A 15,390-nucleotide genomic window follows, 5' to 3' on the forward strand; every position below is an offset into this window, starting at 1 on the left:
TACAATATAAATTGTTTATAACAATGACCTCTATAAAATTTTATATATGATAATTACATGCAGTAATAATATATAAAATTTTATATTGCGTTTATAGGTACTTTTTTTACATTTTTTAAATGTTTATATTGTACACAGCCCATTCTGATTTTATATTATATATGGATAATTAATATAATTTCACACATACATGTGGGTATAATCTTGAATATTGTTAGAAATATAAACAATAATTTCAAAAAAATAAGATAATGACTCTAGAAAGCAGTTTTTCTAGATTGTCATAGGAATACAAAACTAAATTACAACTAATAGAATAGATAGATTATTAATATTTTGTGTTTGTTTTACTTATTATTTATGATAATAATTAATCACAAAAAAAACTACTGATATCAATATTAGTAAATTTTCAACCATAAAATTTTCATAATTCACTAATTTTACCTATTTCTATATACAATATATTACAATGAATTTCTATTTTCTTATATATCACTGTAGATATTTACTTCTTGAACAAAACTACAGATACTTTAAATTTTTATATATTTTATTTATAGAAATTTTGTTCTTTCTTTTGTAAAATTAGCATTTAAGTAGCATTAACTTCTTTTTTTTTGTTATGTTAATTAATTTTTGAATACAATAGTTTTTTTGTTCCTAAATTTTGCAAAAAGAACATTGGTGAATAAACAAATATGTAATAACTTATTATTGATCTTTTTTGGTATGCTTATGAGTAAATTTTATAAATGTTTTCTTGATATATAAATATCAAGAAAACAAATAATATCATCATAAATTAAATTAAAAATTAGATTTGGTTGATAACAGGCGATGAATGTATAAGTTGGAGTAAGAAATAATAAATAAATGTGGCAGAATTTAAGATATTTCATAAAATGCATATATACATTAATGATTGTGGAATGCTTCATCATCTGTTATATGTTTTAGTATGGTATATTATTTGCATTTTAAAACAAATTTAATCGATATTCGAGTCAAATATAATGTAAGCTCTAATTATAGTCATCACATAAAATATTCTACCAATTTATTCTTTTTGTTTGTGAAACTATTTTACAGTTACTTAAAATATAAATACCTATTTTTTTAATTATTTTTTTTTTTTTTTGTTAAATATATCACTTTCAGTTAAGATTATATTATATATTTTCTATCTAACGATCATAGTGTTCTTTTATAATCTGGAGACTATCTGATTCATAAAATTTCATTTAAATTTTTATATTCGATTTATATTATTTAAATATTTACAAGAGACAGTAGTAATAAAGCATCGAAATAGCTATACACTATTCTCTTGTTCTTTAATTATTTGCTAGTTTTGTACATGTTGTGCTTGTTGCAATTCCTCTTCTGTTGCCTCACCTCTTCTTATATATTGTGCCTTTTCTTGACCACGTACGCATCCTTCTGTTATATGGACCGACATCACGTCACTTCCTGGTACTTCAAACATAGGTTCTAAAAGTAGAGCTTCCATTATAGCTCGTAAACCTCTTGCACCTGTTTTCTTTTCCATGGCTAATGATGCTATAGCACTCAAAGCATCAGTTGTAAATGTCAATTCCACCTGTAATAATTTAATTTACATTATAACATATGGTCGTACATAAAAGTTTCTAAAACGTTAGTTCTTGTATTTATATGTACCTTATCCATAGAGAATAACATCTGGTATTGAGGAACCATAGCATTTTTTGGTTCTGTAAGAATTTGAACTAACATATCTCTGTTTAAAGTGTGGAAAGGTACAAGTACTGGAAATCTTCCCACAAATTCTGGAATCATGCCAAAGTCTATTAAATCTCGCGCTTCTACTTGTTGCAATAAAAGATCTTTCTCTTTATTGTCTGTCTCTGTAGAAGGTGACATATTAGCTACATCAGCGAGACTGGCAGCTCTTCTACCTGGACTTTCAGATGCAGGTGCTGCACCAAAGCCTAAATATTTTTCAGTCTTGCGTCGTGAAATAAGTCTATCTAAACCATTGTAGGCACCGGATGCAACGAAAAGTATGTTTGTTGTATCTACTTGTAATGTATCACCCCTAAGCTTTCTCGAGCTATTTCTTTCAGGCACATTAACAATTGTACCCTCTAGCATTTTTAACATTCCTTGTTGTACACCCTCACCTCCAACATCTCGCAATTGATGTATACCAGGAACAGCACCTATTTTATCAACTTCATCTAAAAATACAATACCCATTTGCGCTCTCTCCACGATATAATTGGCATCTTGTAAAAGTTTTGCTATAACACTCTCTATATCTTCTCCAACATATCCTGCTTGGGTTAACGTGGTACAATCACAAATCGCGAAAGGTACATCCAAACATTGAGCTATTGTCTGTGCTAACAAAGTTTTTCCAGAGCCAGTTGGTCCAAGCAATAAAATGTTACTTTTTTCTAGCTTTAATTGATGTTGCTGACTGTCTAAAATGTCTGATCCAAGTGAAGATTGATTCGATTTTTGTTGATCATTATTACCAGAAATACTTTGATATCCAACTCCTAATGAATTTCCGACGCTAGATATATGCAACAAATCTGAAAAACAAAATAAAAAAAGATCTTTTAACATTTATGATATAGCTTTTTACTTGAAATTATATTAAAAGCTTTGAATTAATTATCAGAAAAAATAGAATTAGGTCGAACAATAAAAATTAAAATAATTATAGATTTTAAAAGGAAAAATTAAAAATATTTTATAAATTACAATGCAATAATAGATTATTATAAGAAATATTATTTACGTGGTTTAAGACCTCTGTGAGTAAATGGATGATTCATGTCTTGTGAGGCAACTGAACCAGCACTAGGTTGAATTGTCTGCACAGGTAAGTTGTTGTATATCCGTTTATAATGATTATATACAGCAACACTGAGTACTTTCTTAGCAAATTCTTGTCCGATAACATGCTTATTCAAATATTCAAAAATCTGAAATTATTCATTGATAGCATATACTACATAATTAATATTAATTTTAGTGTTATTAAGAGATATTGAGATCACTTTTTTTGGAGGTGGAGGTGGTTTTCTATAAAATCCATGTTTGGAGTCCATATCAGGTCTCAATGCTTCTTTTAAACTTCTTTTTGAATCTACTTCTGACAGTACTACAAAAAAGTGATGACATTTTTCGCACTTCACAAATCTTGTTGATGCTATTATAAAGAATAAAAAGTATGTTAATATTATTTAGTATTTTTAGAACGAATAAAATAATTGGTAAAGCAATTTATAATTTATACTTACATACAAAAGTTTCAACATGTGTACAAGGATCTCCACATTTTGGACAGATAAGAGCATCTTTTTTACCATTATCACCACCTGATCCTGCTCCTCCAGATGTCGTAGTACCGTTACTTTTATTAGGAGGTACAGTTTCAGTTGGAGCTTTAGCTAAACTGGTACTTGTTGTAAGTGATCTACTAGCAACGACTCTCACAATCTTGTGAACTATATAACCATCAAATAGAATCGTTAAATGATATTAGATATTATACAGAAATAGAAGTAAATATACGTATAAGATACATTAAAAATCATACTCACAGTGAGTGGTAACATGATTGGAAGATGCTAAACGTCCAGCACTGATCAAACAACATCGTACACAACTCATTGTTGCAATCACTATTAGCAATGTAATATCCGTAGAATTAAATATATATTATACAGTATTATACTGTATAATTTGAGATCTATAAAGATAAGAAATCTATGAGTAATATAATATTAAAATTATTTTCCTTCTTGAAAATACAAATATTCATGCAATAATTGCCTTTATCTTTAATCAACAGGACAGAACTTTTTAAACACAAAATTTTTTTATTTGGCAAAGTATATTTACATCGTAATAATATTAACATTTATCTTGCAAACATATCAAATTATGAAGAGTGAATATTTAAAAAGCTGAACTGCGTATATGACACTATATGACAGTAACAAAAATAATACACTGCACGAACTACACGTCAACAGAACAGCACTAACCTTGTGGATCTCCACAGATATAAAAGACGTTTATCGACGATGATAGTTCTCATTTAATTATCAAATTATTGTAAATATTTCGAACGATTTGACAGATGTCAAACGAAATAGTCGAACCTATCCATAAATGATCGACGATAAAGGTAAACGGGCTTCAAAAATAAGAAGATACAAATATCTGACACATCACGCACACAGAACAATATAGACTTAAGTTTCATGAAGAAAAAATACAGTTCAAGGTCATAGATAGTCCCGCAAATCTTCTAACTGCGTCCGTAACGATGTTTATTCGCAAGTATCTTTGTAAAACGGTATACATTACATAATTTACCTCTATCGTGAAAAAACAGTGCAAGATGTTGCGATGGTATTTCCCAAAGTTCCTAATTTTGTAAACATATACGAATGTATACGTATGACCGTTGACTAACGCGCTATCTGCTGAACAAGTTCATGTACAATTAATGTGCACGCTCAACAGGATGTATAAGTCAAATTACGTCTTTTTCTTTAAGTTTATGTATTTTGCTCTTAAATTATCAATCACATATGTATACGATTTAAAGAATATATATATATATATATATATATATATATATTGTATTTTGTAAATATTTATTCAACTGTATTTTCCTTTTGGAATAATATTTGGAAATATTTTACTTATACACGTCGCTATAAGATACTTTATAATATAAATTCATAATTCAATTTTATTAAAATATTTATTATTATTGTTCGTTTATTATTTAAGTGAGAATTTTTAGACAAAAATATTTTCGCAGATTTCTTTAGTAATAATTCGAATCAGCTTCATCTAGTGGCAAAAGAATGGAGTTAAAGTCACAATTATTACCTACAAATTTCTTTTTGTCGGCGATATTGTTTTCAGTTTCGTTTATCTACCACTAGGTGATGCTGAAGAGACATTCGTATTCTACGCATCTTCGACATAGAGTGAGTTAAAATATTTTTTCTAACTACGTAAAGAATATTAATTATTAATTATTTTATATTAAATATAATACAAAATTTCGGACGAAAAGAAAAGTTATACAATGGGAAAAATCGAAGTTAACGATGAGGTGAGTTATAGTAGCGTTGTATTTAAAATAGTTTAGAGGTTATGAGAGTTTGTTAAAACTTTACAAAATAAGAGTTCATGCTCATATTTTTACTACAGATAGTTCGAATGAGGAAATTAGTACGACAGGCCAGGGTATGTGTAATACATAAATTAACAAGAGAAGCTAAAACATTGCGTACAAAAAATGGAACCGAGAAGCAACAAGAAAAAAACAAAAAGAAGGCGGATAAATTGATCAATGAGATATATTTCTTAAAAAAGATCAAAGATGATCGTATTACCAAATTTGGTATTACTAATACAAAAAGTTTGCAAGAAATTTTACAAAGTAAAAAGTCCAAAGCAAGTACTCGTATTATGGCCAAAGTAGTAGATTATAAGTCGCTAAAAAATGCTATAATCCAATTTCGCAACACATACTCCGATTATGAGCAACATTTACAACCTGGGAAAAATAAATCTATAAATCAAAATAAGAAGTCTGAACAAAAGGAAGAAGAGAGCGAGACGATAACAAAGAGAGAAACACGTGCTAGTAGTAGAGTTACTGAAAGTTCTTTAGCGAATGAATCAAATTCTGATGATGAAGATAAAAATAATATAAGGACAGAAATCGAAGATAGCAATCATTCAGAGGAAGAACAAACTTCAAAACAGAATGATTCAGAAGCAGAAAGTACTCTCAGAATAAAACCTATAATTTGTAAACGGACTAAACACAAAGAAAATAAATGTTTAAAAAGAGATAGAAAAAAAAGTACAGAATCTATAGAAGAGTGCGATGATAAACATGATAATGAAGATGTTAAAAATATCAAGAAAGCACGGATAAAGATAATATCCCAGGAACATAAAAAACAAAGACCGGTAAAAGTTATTAGTAAACAGGCAACAGTAAAAAGATTTACAGAAATTCTGCAAGAACAAAGTTCAGAAGAAAATGGTTATTCGAAGATGAACAACGAGAAAACTCCTACTGAAATTAAGTCAGAATCCGAAAAGAAAGTCGATTCGTTCTTCGTAAATGGTGACGGTAATGCGTACTTGAGCTTAGCATCTTCAATAATAAAAGAAAATAAATATCTGTCCGAGAATGAAGATAGTAACTTTTATAATAACAAATCCAAAGGGTACATCGATAAAAGGGCATTTGCGAACGATAGGTTTTTCAGTAATGTAAAATCCTCTGAAACGATAAGAGGAAGAGGAAGACAAAAAGAAAGTCGACACAATGATAACAATTTTAATAGAGATAAAAGTTTATTTAAAAAGCAGAAGAACAGCAATGAATCGTTCTTCAAAGATACAAAGAAACGTAACAACGTCATGAGCGAGAATTCAAACGAAAATGAAAATTTACATCCGTCTTGGGCAGCAAAGAAGAAACAACAAGAGATTATAAAGCAAGGTTTTCAAGGAAAGAAAATCATTTTCGATAACGAATAAATTATAACTCATCGATATTTATGCAGACCTTGTAAATAAATTATTCTTATCCTTATACGACAATTCTCTTAGTGTAAATTTTGTAAGAATTCGAATGAACTGAATATTCCGATACGATATTAAGATTTATACGAGACGAAAAGATTACGGAAGTGGCAAAATGGAGCGACGAGACGGGAAATGATTAATTTTATAGGCTCATCACTTACTCCGTTTTGATCGGTGATTTTCTACGTCGGAAAGCGATTACGTCCACGACGTTCAACATCGTTCATTTCTTCGCTCAAAAACAATTTTTGTACACGTTATTGTATACCATGATTATTGTAAATATTTTAGGAAGTAGAAGAAGCGAATCGTTTCAAACATTCTTCATTTTTTCTATCTCTTAAAAAATTTAGTAGGTTAACTAATATAATAATTGGTAGCAACAAATACGAATAAATGTTATTAGTCGAATAGTTCACACCGCACGTTTATAATATGTACACATATATACATAACAGATATATTCGTATTAAACAAATAAATTCTACATAAATCTTCATAAAAATTGATTACGTTGATCCTTAGTTTCTTCGAGTTTCGATAGAATACAAATAAAAATTAAAACGTACGTAAGATAAACTTAATTTCATAATTTTACAATTTTTCTATAAAACGTTATACAAAATAATCGATTATTACTTAAAAATGGATAATCGCATGAATTAATAGTATACGTGTCTCTTTTATGACAAATTTAAAAATAAATATTGTCCGATGATAATATTAAAAGAATTATAGAGATTAGAAAAAAAAAGTTTGATTTCTCGAGTCCGATCTTGCAACGAGAGGGGAATATATATAGTTTGTCTCATTTGTTTTTAGACAAAGTACGTTGCTTTTCACCGTGCGTTACTAATTGAGAATCGACGGGAAGACCTTTTCGACGTCGTACAGCGTCCATGTATTTCTTCGCGCGATTTCCACTATCGGCTTTCTCGCCGTAATGAAGATACTCTTCCTCTGTCGATGGTACCCAGTATGGATCTTGTTCAATAACCTAGAAAAAAGAAAAGAAAAAAAAAACAAATCTAGACTAATGTCAATCATTTATACGTAACAAATACACGAGAATAATTTTTAAGTATTGATATATCGTTATTTTTATCTTTCATTTTGAATATCTCGATTGGATCCCTCGAAATACACATCGTTCTCATTTTACAAGAAGAAGACCCTACAAAAATGTCGTCGTTCCATCCTAGCTGTTAACCGGACGTTCAGAAATTCCGTCACAGGGTATACCTATCCTTCGGTTAAGCAAAGGCACCAGGAAGAGGAGGAAGACCCGAGAACGAAAGGATATCCGTGGGACGCATACGGGACGCGTGATATTTACGAGAAATTTTGTTGCTGTTGTTGATATTATTATTATTATTATTATTATTATTATTATTATTATTATTATAATTGCTAAAAAAAAACAAGGCACGATTGAACATTGAATCATCGCGAAAAAGAAAAAAGAATGAACGAAAATCGTGCAGGTGATTTCATTTTTCGTTTGTGTTTCCTTCTACCACCCTTAGTCCTTTTAACATTTCTTTTTTATCACATTTTTTCAGATACATTGCTCGTCTCCTCTCTTTCTCTCTCTTTTTCCCTCTTTTATTCCCTTTTTTCACCATCTACATCTCTCGCTCTCACCCGTATTGAAATTTATAAGATGCGGACACCTGGTGCGGACCGAAGCAAACGAGAAGGATAATCTATAGCCCGTGGAATCGAGTCCGAGGGAGTCCGTAAGAAAGGACAATAATTTTGCCGGGTGAAACGAAGATGGTAAGACGCTCGTCACCCAACAACAGATGGTAGACAGCACTTTTTGTTTCAAGCCAGATTTGTTTTCGTAGGTTTTCGGAATATTATGTCTTACAACTCTGGCATTATGCGTTACCATAGTGTTCCTTCTCTTTTGGTATCATTCAACCAAGTCATCTCATTTTTCGTGCGAAAGAATACTTTTGATTGATCTCTCGGGTTACAAGTTAGATTTTACTTTTTATAAGCAAGTATATACAATCCGCGACAAACTTGACCAAAAAAAAAAAAAAAAGAAAAATAAATCGATTAAGAACTAACTGTTCGACCATTATACGATTTTTTCGCGAAGCTCAATTCGAAAATAATTTTGAAATTGTTAAATTATAGAAATAAGATTTTGTTCAATGATCTGAAACGAAAAAATGTTCACTTTCTCTTTTCTTCTCTGTATTTCTTTCAATCGTTCGTTAGAATTCATAGTGTTCGAATTTAACCGTTCCTTGTTCGTTACACTACTTGAGAAAAGTGCCAGTAAAGAAAGATGGTAGGGATAGTTTCCTTCTCCTACCAGCAGGGAGCCCGTAGAAAAAGAAATGACCATCCTCGTTCGGTTGTTTACCAGCAGCGGTTCTTCGCGGTAGCGAGCAAAAGATGGAGAGGTACCGTCGTGTATATACGATTTCCGGTTCTAACTATCGTCATTATTTCTTCAATTTCCGAACGGAAGTACTAATTTCACCGATTTAATCGCGCACCTTCTTTTTACTCCTTCGAAGTAACTTGCGTGTCTCTTCGTTTCTTGCGTTCTCTCTCTCTCTCTCTCTCTCTCTCTCTCTCTCTCTCTCTCTCTCTCTCTCTCTCTCTCTCTCTCTCTCCCTCTTTCATTTACAATTTTCTTAAAAGATCATCCTATTAATATATTTTTGTTTCTATTCCAACCCTAAATTTTTCGGATGACGTATTTTTCTTTTATTAAATAGAAAACGATTCTCTTGAAGAAGAAGAAGATAAATAGATAGAAAGAGAAGAGAGAAGATCTATAAATCGTATAAATTTATAGTCAAGGAAGGTATCAAGTACCAAGTAACAAGAAGCTTCTCCTCAGGCTCCAAACACGTCAAGGTGCACCATCAACGATAATATACCATCTTCTTCGAAGGAGACTTTGCATGCTCGATAATAAACGTTTGAGTTTCGAAATAGTGACGGTTGGCTTTTGTAGGAGGACGTTTCAAGAAGATAAGCGAGCCAAGATATCTTCGAGGGGGGTATCTTCTACCAGACGGAACTACGGAAGGTTTTATACGTGCTCGTAAAGGGCCCTTGGGCTACGGTCCTTCTTCATTGTCGTCCCGTCACCGGTCGATCGTCCTCATTGTACACGGAATAATAGCCCGCCAGGGGTTTGAAAGTTATACCGAAGGATTTCGAGCGACGCCGAAAAAAAGAGCCTGACACCCTCACCCAGGGCCTTCCTACTTTTCGACTCTGTTGGGATTCTAACGTTTTTGCTTTCCTTTCTTTTTTTCTCTTTCTTCTCTCTTTCTTTTTTCTTCTTTTCTCTTTATCCTTAGATTTTATCAAACATTAGATACCTTCCGTTAACGATTTTCGAGAGATTCACGAGGTACCAGTTCATATACCTGTAGTTAAATCATTACACAAAATTTTTCTCTCTTTCTTTCTTTTTCGATAATCACAGTTTTCTTGGAAATACAAAAAACATCTAGAAGAAAGTTGGTCTCTTGAATAAGAGATGATATTCAAGTATCTTTCGTTAGATAACACACCTGCTAAAAGGGTAGAAACAAAGGAGAAAAACGACTGGAAAGATATCTGATACTTTATGTTAACGATTGAGAGACATCGCCTAGAATAATATTGTTATTAGAGATCTATCTCCTATTATAGTTAATTAAAACAGACAATAGAACTATAGATATTGTTGATAATTGTATTAACAATGTCTATAGTTGAGATGTTTTTTTACATCTGTATCTAAATCCAAAATACGTAATTCAGTATACATAAATAATAAAATTTTTGAATATTGTAATATATGTTAATAATTAATAATTGTTATTAATATCTTTATCAGACTTAGATAATTAAAATGCAAATTGATTTTTCTTAATTTTTCTATGTTTTAGTCAAGATTTTTGATGCAAAAATATAATACTACTTAATTTTCATGAAAATAGTAAAAACAAATTCATTCGTTTCTAATCATTAAAGATAGGTAAAAACAAAATAACTGTCGAAAGATAAAAATGTTCCCTTAAAAGACTATAGGGGGGTTAAGCTTTTAAAATAATCTCGAGCCGGCTTTAGATAGTGTACCTTTGGTTACCCAGGTCTGATCTACGTATTACTACCTCTGCTAGATTTTGGTCAGCTTACCTCCCAATGGCTAAAAACCAGCTGAGGACTCGCCAATCCGGACGTTTGTGTTCTTAGTTCCCTCGCAAGCTGAAAGCTTTCAGGAACCGGTAATGTAGCCAAGACACGGAATTGTCCACCAAAACCCAAAGCATTTTCAGCGGCCACCACTCGACCTTGTCTTTTTCCGAAAGCTGCATACAATTTGCCTAAAAATGTTAAAAAAGTTCCTTTAATTCTTCTTGTAAATACCTTCCTTTCGACAAGAAGATACGAACGAACGTAAAAATGAGTCAGTATAGTTATTATTAAATGTAATTGAGTGAACATAGATTTTTATTTAAAATCAGAAGTATATTTATTTTTCTCTTATTAGATTAGATTAGATTAGATCGAACTAGATTAGATTAATTTCGTTAAAATATTGGATAAATCCATTTATTATCTTTAGTTTCGTTTAATAAGGGATTAAATTTAATTCGTGCCGCAAATATTCTCGAGCAAATATCAAAGGGCAAATAAATTTGTGCTCCTTCTATAAATACTCGAGTACACTCGAGTAATAAATAGGCTTATTGTAATATGCATGATACAATATATTTATCGTTTTCCGATGAACGGGAGACTAAAAATCGTTCTCTCTCATTTCTTCTGGTTTCGATCGCGAAATAAGATGATGATCGATAGAAATAACGAGTCGAGGCACGTAGAATCGTGCAAACGTTCGCGTTGGAAAACAACCGAGGAACGTTCATACATTATTTATCAATATAGTATACCTGCTGCTCTCTCTCTTTCTTTCTCTCTCTTTCTACACGCTCGACATAATCTGTGATGCGAATAACCGATGATTTCTCGGCTCTACGTAAGTTATATTACGCCGCGAGGACATTGCAGAATTATAATAATTCGCGAGGACTCGTTATGCCGACATTCTTAACGAGATTCATTATATAAGATTTGTTTCCGTAAACAAGAGCGAAGAAAATTCGAAGGAAGAGAGAAAGAGAAAGAGAAAGAGAGAAAAAATAAAAAATTATTTCCATTTTTCGAAGGAGTCACTTGGGATAAAAAAATTACTCTGATTTATTCAACACTCTATTTCTCTCTCTCTCTCCCACATAGTATCATTCCAGTTTATACCGACCATGCAATCGTTCTAATCGTGTTGAAATATTAATAATCTCGCAACATCGATTCGTTTCCGATATTCTAAGTCTCTCGCATTGCTCTAATTATCTCCAATCTTTATTTAGATAGTATATAATCCTACGTTACAAGATCTTAAAAAGCCTTATCGTCTAATTAATTTTTCTTTTAATTAAATTCACATATCGCGAATATTAATGAAATGATATATTCATTGAAAATCGATACGATATTTTTTTCAATGTCTTTAACTATCTCACTTATGTGTTAGAGTTAATTTATAAAATATCATGTCTAAATGTTTTCTGTTTTCTTTGTGCGTTTCTCTTGGTAAAATAGACGCAAACTGGATCAGCGATCGTTCTGCCACGAAGCGTATCTTTCGAGATTCGAGATCGACGCGTCTCCTCCCAAGGAGTTTCCGGTCGAGTCCCGAGGCACCTGCGCGCACCTGCCCTGTTTCGTTCGTCCCTGGGAGCCCCGTTCTACTCGGAAACACCCACCACCAATGCGCGACCGTGTTTGCTCGCTGCTACCTTCGATAACCTTTCTCTCTCATTCTTTCGCATCTCTCTTTCTCTCCCCCCCCTCTCTCTCTCTCTTTCTCTTTCTGTCTCTCTCTTTTTCTTTCTTTCTAGTACCTGATTTTAGAGAGACAACCGGAGGCTGCCGCCATCAACAACAACGACAACGACAACGACAACGACAACGACGATAGGACAGGACAAGACAGACTTGTCTTAGGCGCCGTACAGCCCAGTCCTCTTGCGATTTTATAACGTATTTATGAGCTACGTGACGATCATCGGAAGGAGCTACCGCCTTCGAGAGAGTTTTACCCCACTTTAAAGATCGGCACGGATTATCGCGTACTTTAACGAGCAGTTTATCCTACCGATGACAACCGGATTGATGCCATTCAACGACTAATAAATAAATGGCTTATTTATGGAAATTATAGTTACTATCATCCGTTCCCGACTAATTCGTATTTATTTTATACTTTTTTTTTATACTCGTATTAAAAGATCGTAACGAGAGATAATTATTTGAGATTATCTGTATCTAATGATTTTTTTATAATTTAATAATGAAATAAACGGATATTTGATGTTTAAAGTACAGATGGACAGTTTCATTGACAACGTTGCTGATGTCCAGCAGAGTTGAATCGGGCGAAAGGGTACAACTCGATCTTCTAGAATCTAACGACTAGTTCGTAAGAGAGGGAGGGAGGAGAAAGAGGAGGAGGAGGAGGAGGAGGAGGAGGAGGAGGAGGAGGAGGAGGAAAAGGAGGAGGAAGGAGAAGGAGAAAGAGGAGGAAAGAAGAGGAAGGAGAGTCTGTCGGGCCAGGACAGGCCAAGGTAGGATAGTGTACGATGCCGTGGGGCAGCACGAGAAGGAAGATCGGAGTGGGGGAAGGGGGAGAGATGGAGAGGGGAGGAGTGAATGGACCGCAGCCTCCATCAATGAAGCAGTGTTTCCCAACCACTTCGAGACACCTTCGTCCACTTTAACTTTCGATTCACAGATTTCTATTTCTTCCTTCAATTATTTCAATTAATCATGATCGACTATTGTTATGATGGCATATTGAAAATAGGATCATTCTATAATTTGTATTATATATATAATTACCATTTACTTTTCACTGAATATTTTTCAAACATTATTTATCCATCTTTGCGAACAATATCGTATTTAACAAATATTAGGTTTTTTTTCCTCTTTTCCTTTTTTTTTTCTTTTTTTAACAATTCAGATCATTTTTTACAACGTACGATAGAAAGGTGAAAACGTCAAAAGGGAAGGAGAAGAGGCTCGTCGGGATACACGAGGAGATAGAAAAAAAATCACCGGAGAAATCGGCGCGAAGATCTTTTCTCGTCTCGAGTCGCCCACGCGTTTGTTCGGTGGTACGAGCGAATCGATATCATGGCTTCGAGCAAATCTTTCTCTCTTTCTCTTTCTCTCTCTCTCTCTCTCTCTCTTTCCATCGTACACACATACAAGTTCAATCCGAAGAACTCGTGAAAACGCGACTCGTGATACGCCTACGCTCACGCTGGCGTTGCTCGTGTCATACGTGGGCAACGAACTATGTGTGCCATTGCGTGCTCGTGCATCGAAAACATCGAAAGGAACGGAGGGGAGCGATCGTGTCTCCTTATATACGGATTAAAGGAATGGCATGGAACGTACTACACAACCTATGTACGCTCTCGTACTTGCGCAAGCACGCAGAGTATACGGTGATACCTTTTGGTCCACGTACGACCTATGTATATGAGAAAGAAAGAGAGAGAGAGAGAGAGAGAGAGAGAGAGAGAGAGAGAAAAAGAGAGAGAGAGAAAATGCACGCCCACGCATTTAGTTCCTCTCGTAAGCTTACGAAATAACAAGGAATCTACGATAGGAATTTTCGAAACAATCGAAGGTCTTCCAATAATTATTATAAAATCTTTGTATAAAATGATAACACGATATAATTTATTAGAGGATATCTTTAAATAATTTTCTTGTTCTTTTCTTTTCTTCTTTCTTCTTTTTTGTAATTTTTACATAAGTAAAAATTGTCGATTCTAATATTGAAAAGTATTTTCTCCAAAAAGAAAAAAGAAAGAAGTTTTTAAGGCGAGAATAAAAAGAAACGTTTCGGAGGTAGGCAGGCAGGCAAGCTCTCTCTCTCTCTCTCTCTCTCCTCTCTCTCTCCTCTCTCTCTCTCTCTCTCTCTCTCTCTCTCTCTCTCTCTCTCTCTCTCTCTCTCTCTCTCTCTCTCTCTCTCTCTCTCTCTCTCTCGTATGGAACTCGATATGCGTGTTTCCGAAGGACGTCCGTAATCCTACGTGCCACTCCCGTTGCACCTGGTGGATCCCAGAAGGAGAGAAACGACCTACATGAAGTGGGCCTTTAACGACACTTTGTGAGGAGGGTGCCGAGGGAGTTTCCGAGTACGGAAATAGAGAGAATGAGAGAATGAGAGAATGAGAGAGAGAGAGAGAGAGAGAGAGAGAGAGAGAGAGAGAGAGAGAGAAAAGAATGTATCCCACGAATACGTACACACGCGACAACATGTGGGCCACGCATTCACTCGAGCCAACCTGTGCATGGTAAACCTGCAACGAGTAGAAGGTACGTATACATGAAACGGTTCTCTCTCTCTCTCTCTTTCCCTCCCCTTTTCTCTTTCTCTCTTCTTTCATAGTCAAGAAGAAGAAGAAGAAGAAGTAGAAGAAGAAGTAGAAGTAGAAGAAGAAGAAGAAGAAGAAGAAAAAGAAGAAGAAGAAAAAGCAGAAGTGGAAGAAGGAGGAAGAAAAACGCCGCGAGCACGGAAGAGACGAGAAACCGATAGGAGTCTCCCCCACCATTGAAACAACTGGGTGCACCTCTCTCGACATTCACGAATATACATGTACGTATGTATATATGTATGTATATATATAAACATATATATATATATATATACACATG

General features: G+C 33.5%; 3 protein-coding genes across 6 annotated transcripts in view; 1 reads left to right on the forward strand and 2 right to left on the reverse strand.

The window, feature by feature from the left end:
• Nucleotides 1–71: 71 nt before the first annotated feature.
• Nucleotides 72–4,616, reverse strand: LOC122627252 (ATP-dependent Clp protease ATP-binding subunit clpX-like, mitochondrial). Of its 4 annotated transcripts, none has more exons than XM_043808269.1 (7): nucleotides 4,047–4,616; nucleotides 3,600–3,748; nucleotides 3,297–3,503; nucleotides 3,054–3,205; nucleotides 2,804–2,978; nucleotides 1,684–2,582; nucleotides 72–1,603 (listed from the first exon to the last, which is right to left on the reverse strand). In XM_043808269.1, the coding sequence occupies exons 2-7, from the start codon at nucleotides 3,667–3,669 to the stop codon at nucleotides 1,349–1,351; spliced, it is 1,758 nt and encodes a 585-aa protein (XP_043664204.1). In that variant the 5' UTR covers nucleotides 3,670–3,748; nucleotides 4,047–4,616; the 3' UTR covers nucleotides 72–1,348. The 4 variants fall into 4 exon arrangements, with proteins under 4 accessions (XP_043664204.1, XP_043664202.1, XP_043664201.1 ...); XM_043808267.1 differs by having other exon boundaries at nucleotides 2,792–2,978; nucleotides 3,901–4,615; XM_043808266.1 differs by having other exon boundaries at nucleotides 2,792–2,978; nucleotides 4,381–4,614.
• A 171-nt stretch (nucleotides 4,617–4,787) lies between these two features.
• Nucleotides 4,788–7,135, forward strand: LOC122627254 (serum response factor-binding protein 1). The gene is made up of 2 exons (XM_043808276.1): nucleotides 4,788–5,134; nucleotides 5,233–7,135. Exons 1-2 carry the CDS (start codon nucleotides 5,108–5,110, stop codon nucleotides 6,580–6,582), a joined length of 1,377 nt encoding a protein of 458 aa, XP_043664211.1. The 5' UTR covers nucleotides 4,788–5,107; the 3' UTR covers nucleotides 6,583–7,135.
• LOC122627251 (elongation factor-like GTPase 1) overlaps nucleotides 6,378–15,390 on the reverse strand; it is a 51,643-nt gene continuing 42,630 nt past the window's right edge. The window contains exons 4-5 of the mRNA XM_043808264.1: nucleotides 10,792–10,979; nucleotides 6,378–7,627 (exon numbers count right to left, since the gene is read on the reverse strand). Of these exons, the coding sequence (XP_043664199.1) occupies nucleotides 7,439–7,627; nucleotides 10,792–10,979 (377 nt within the window). The 3' untranslated portion in view covers nucleotides 6,378–7,438. The remainder of the gene's footprint in view (nucleotides 7,628–10,791; nucleotides 10,980–15,390) is intronic.

The sequence above is a fragment of the Vespula pensylvanica genome, chromosome 2 (assembly GCF_014466175.1).
Source record: "Vespula pensylvanica isolate Volc-1 chromosome 2, ASM1446617v1, whole genome shotgun sequence".
NCBI classification, from domain to species: Eukaryota; Metazoa; Arthropoda; class Insecta; order Hymenoptera; family Vespidae; genus Vespula; species Vespula pensylvanica.

Excerpts from the sequence above, each read along its gene's own strand:
- LOC122627252 (XM_043808267.1), bottom strand. The coding sequence starts at position 3,669 with ATGAGTTGTGTACGATGTTGTTTGATCAGTGCTGGACGTTTAGCATCT. Across the intron at positions 2,583-2,791 it reads TCACAGAGGTCTTAAACCAC|ATTTGTTGCATATATCTAGC; the intron begins GTAAATAATATT and ends TTTGTTTTTCAG. Across the intron at positions 1,604-1,683 it reads TGTTATTCTCTATGGATAAG|GTGGAATTGACATTTACAAC; the intron begins GTACATATAAAT and ends AAATTATTACAG.
- LOC122627254 (XM_043808276.1), top strand. The coding sequence starts at position 5,108 with ATGGGAAAAATCGAAGTTAACGATGAG. Across the intron at positions 5,135-5,232 it reads AAATCGAAGTTAACGATGAG|ATAGTTCGAATGAGGAAATT; the intron begins GTGAGTTATAGT and ends TTTTTACTACAG.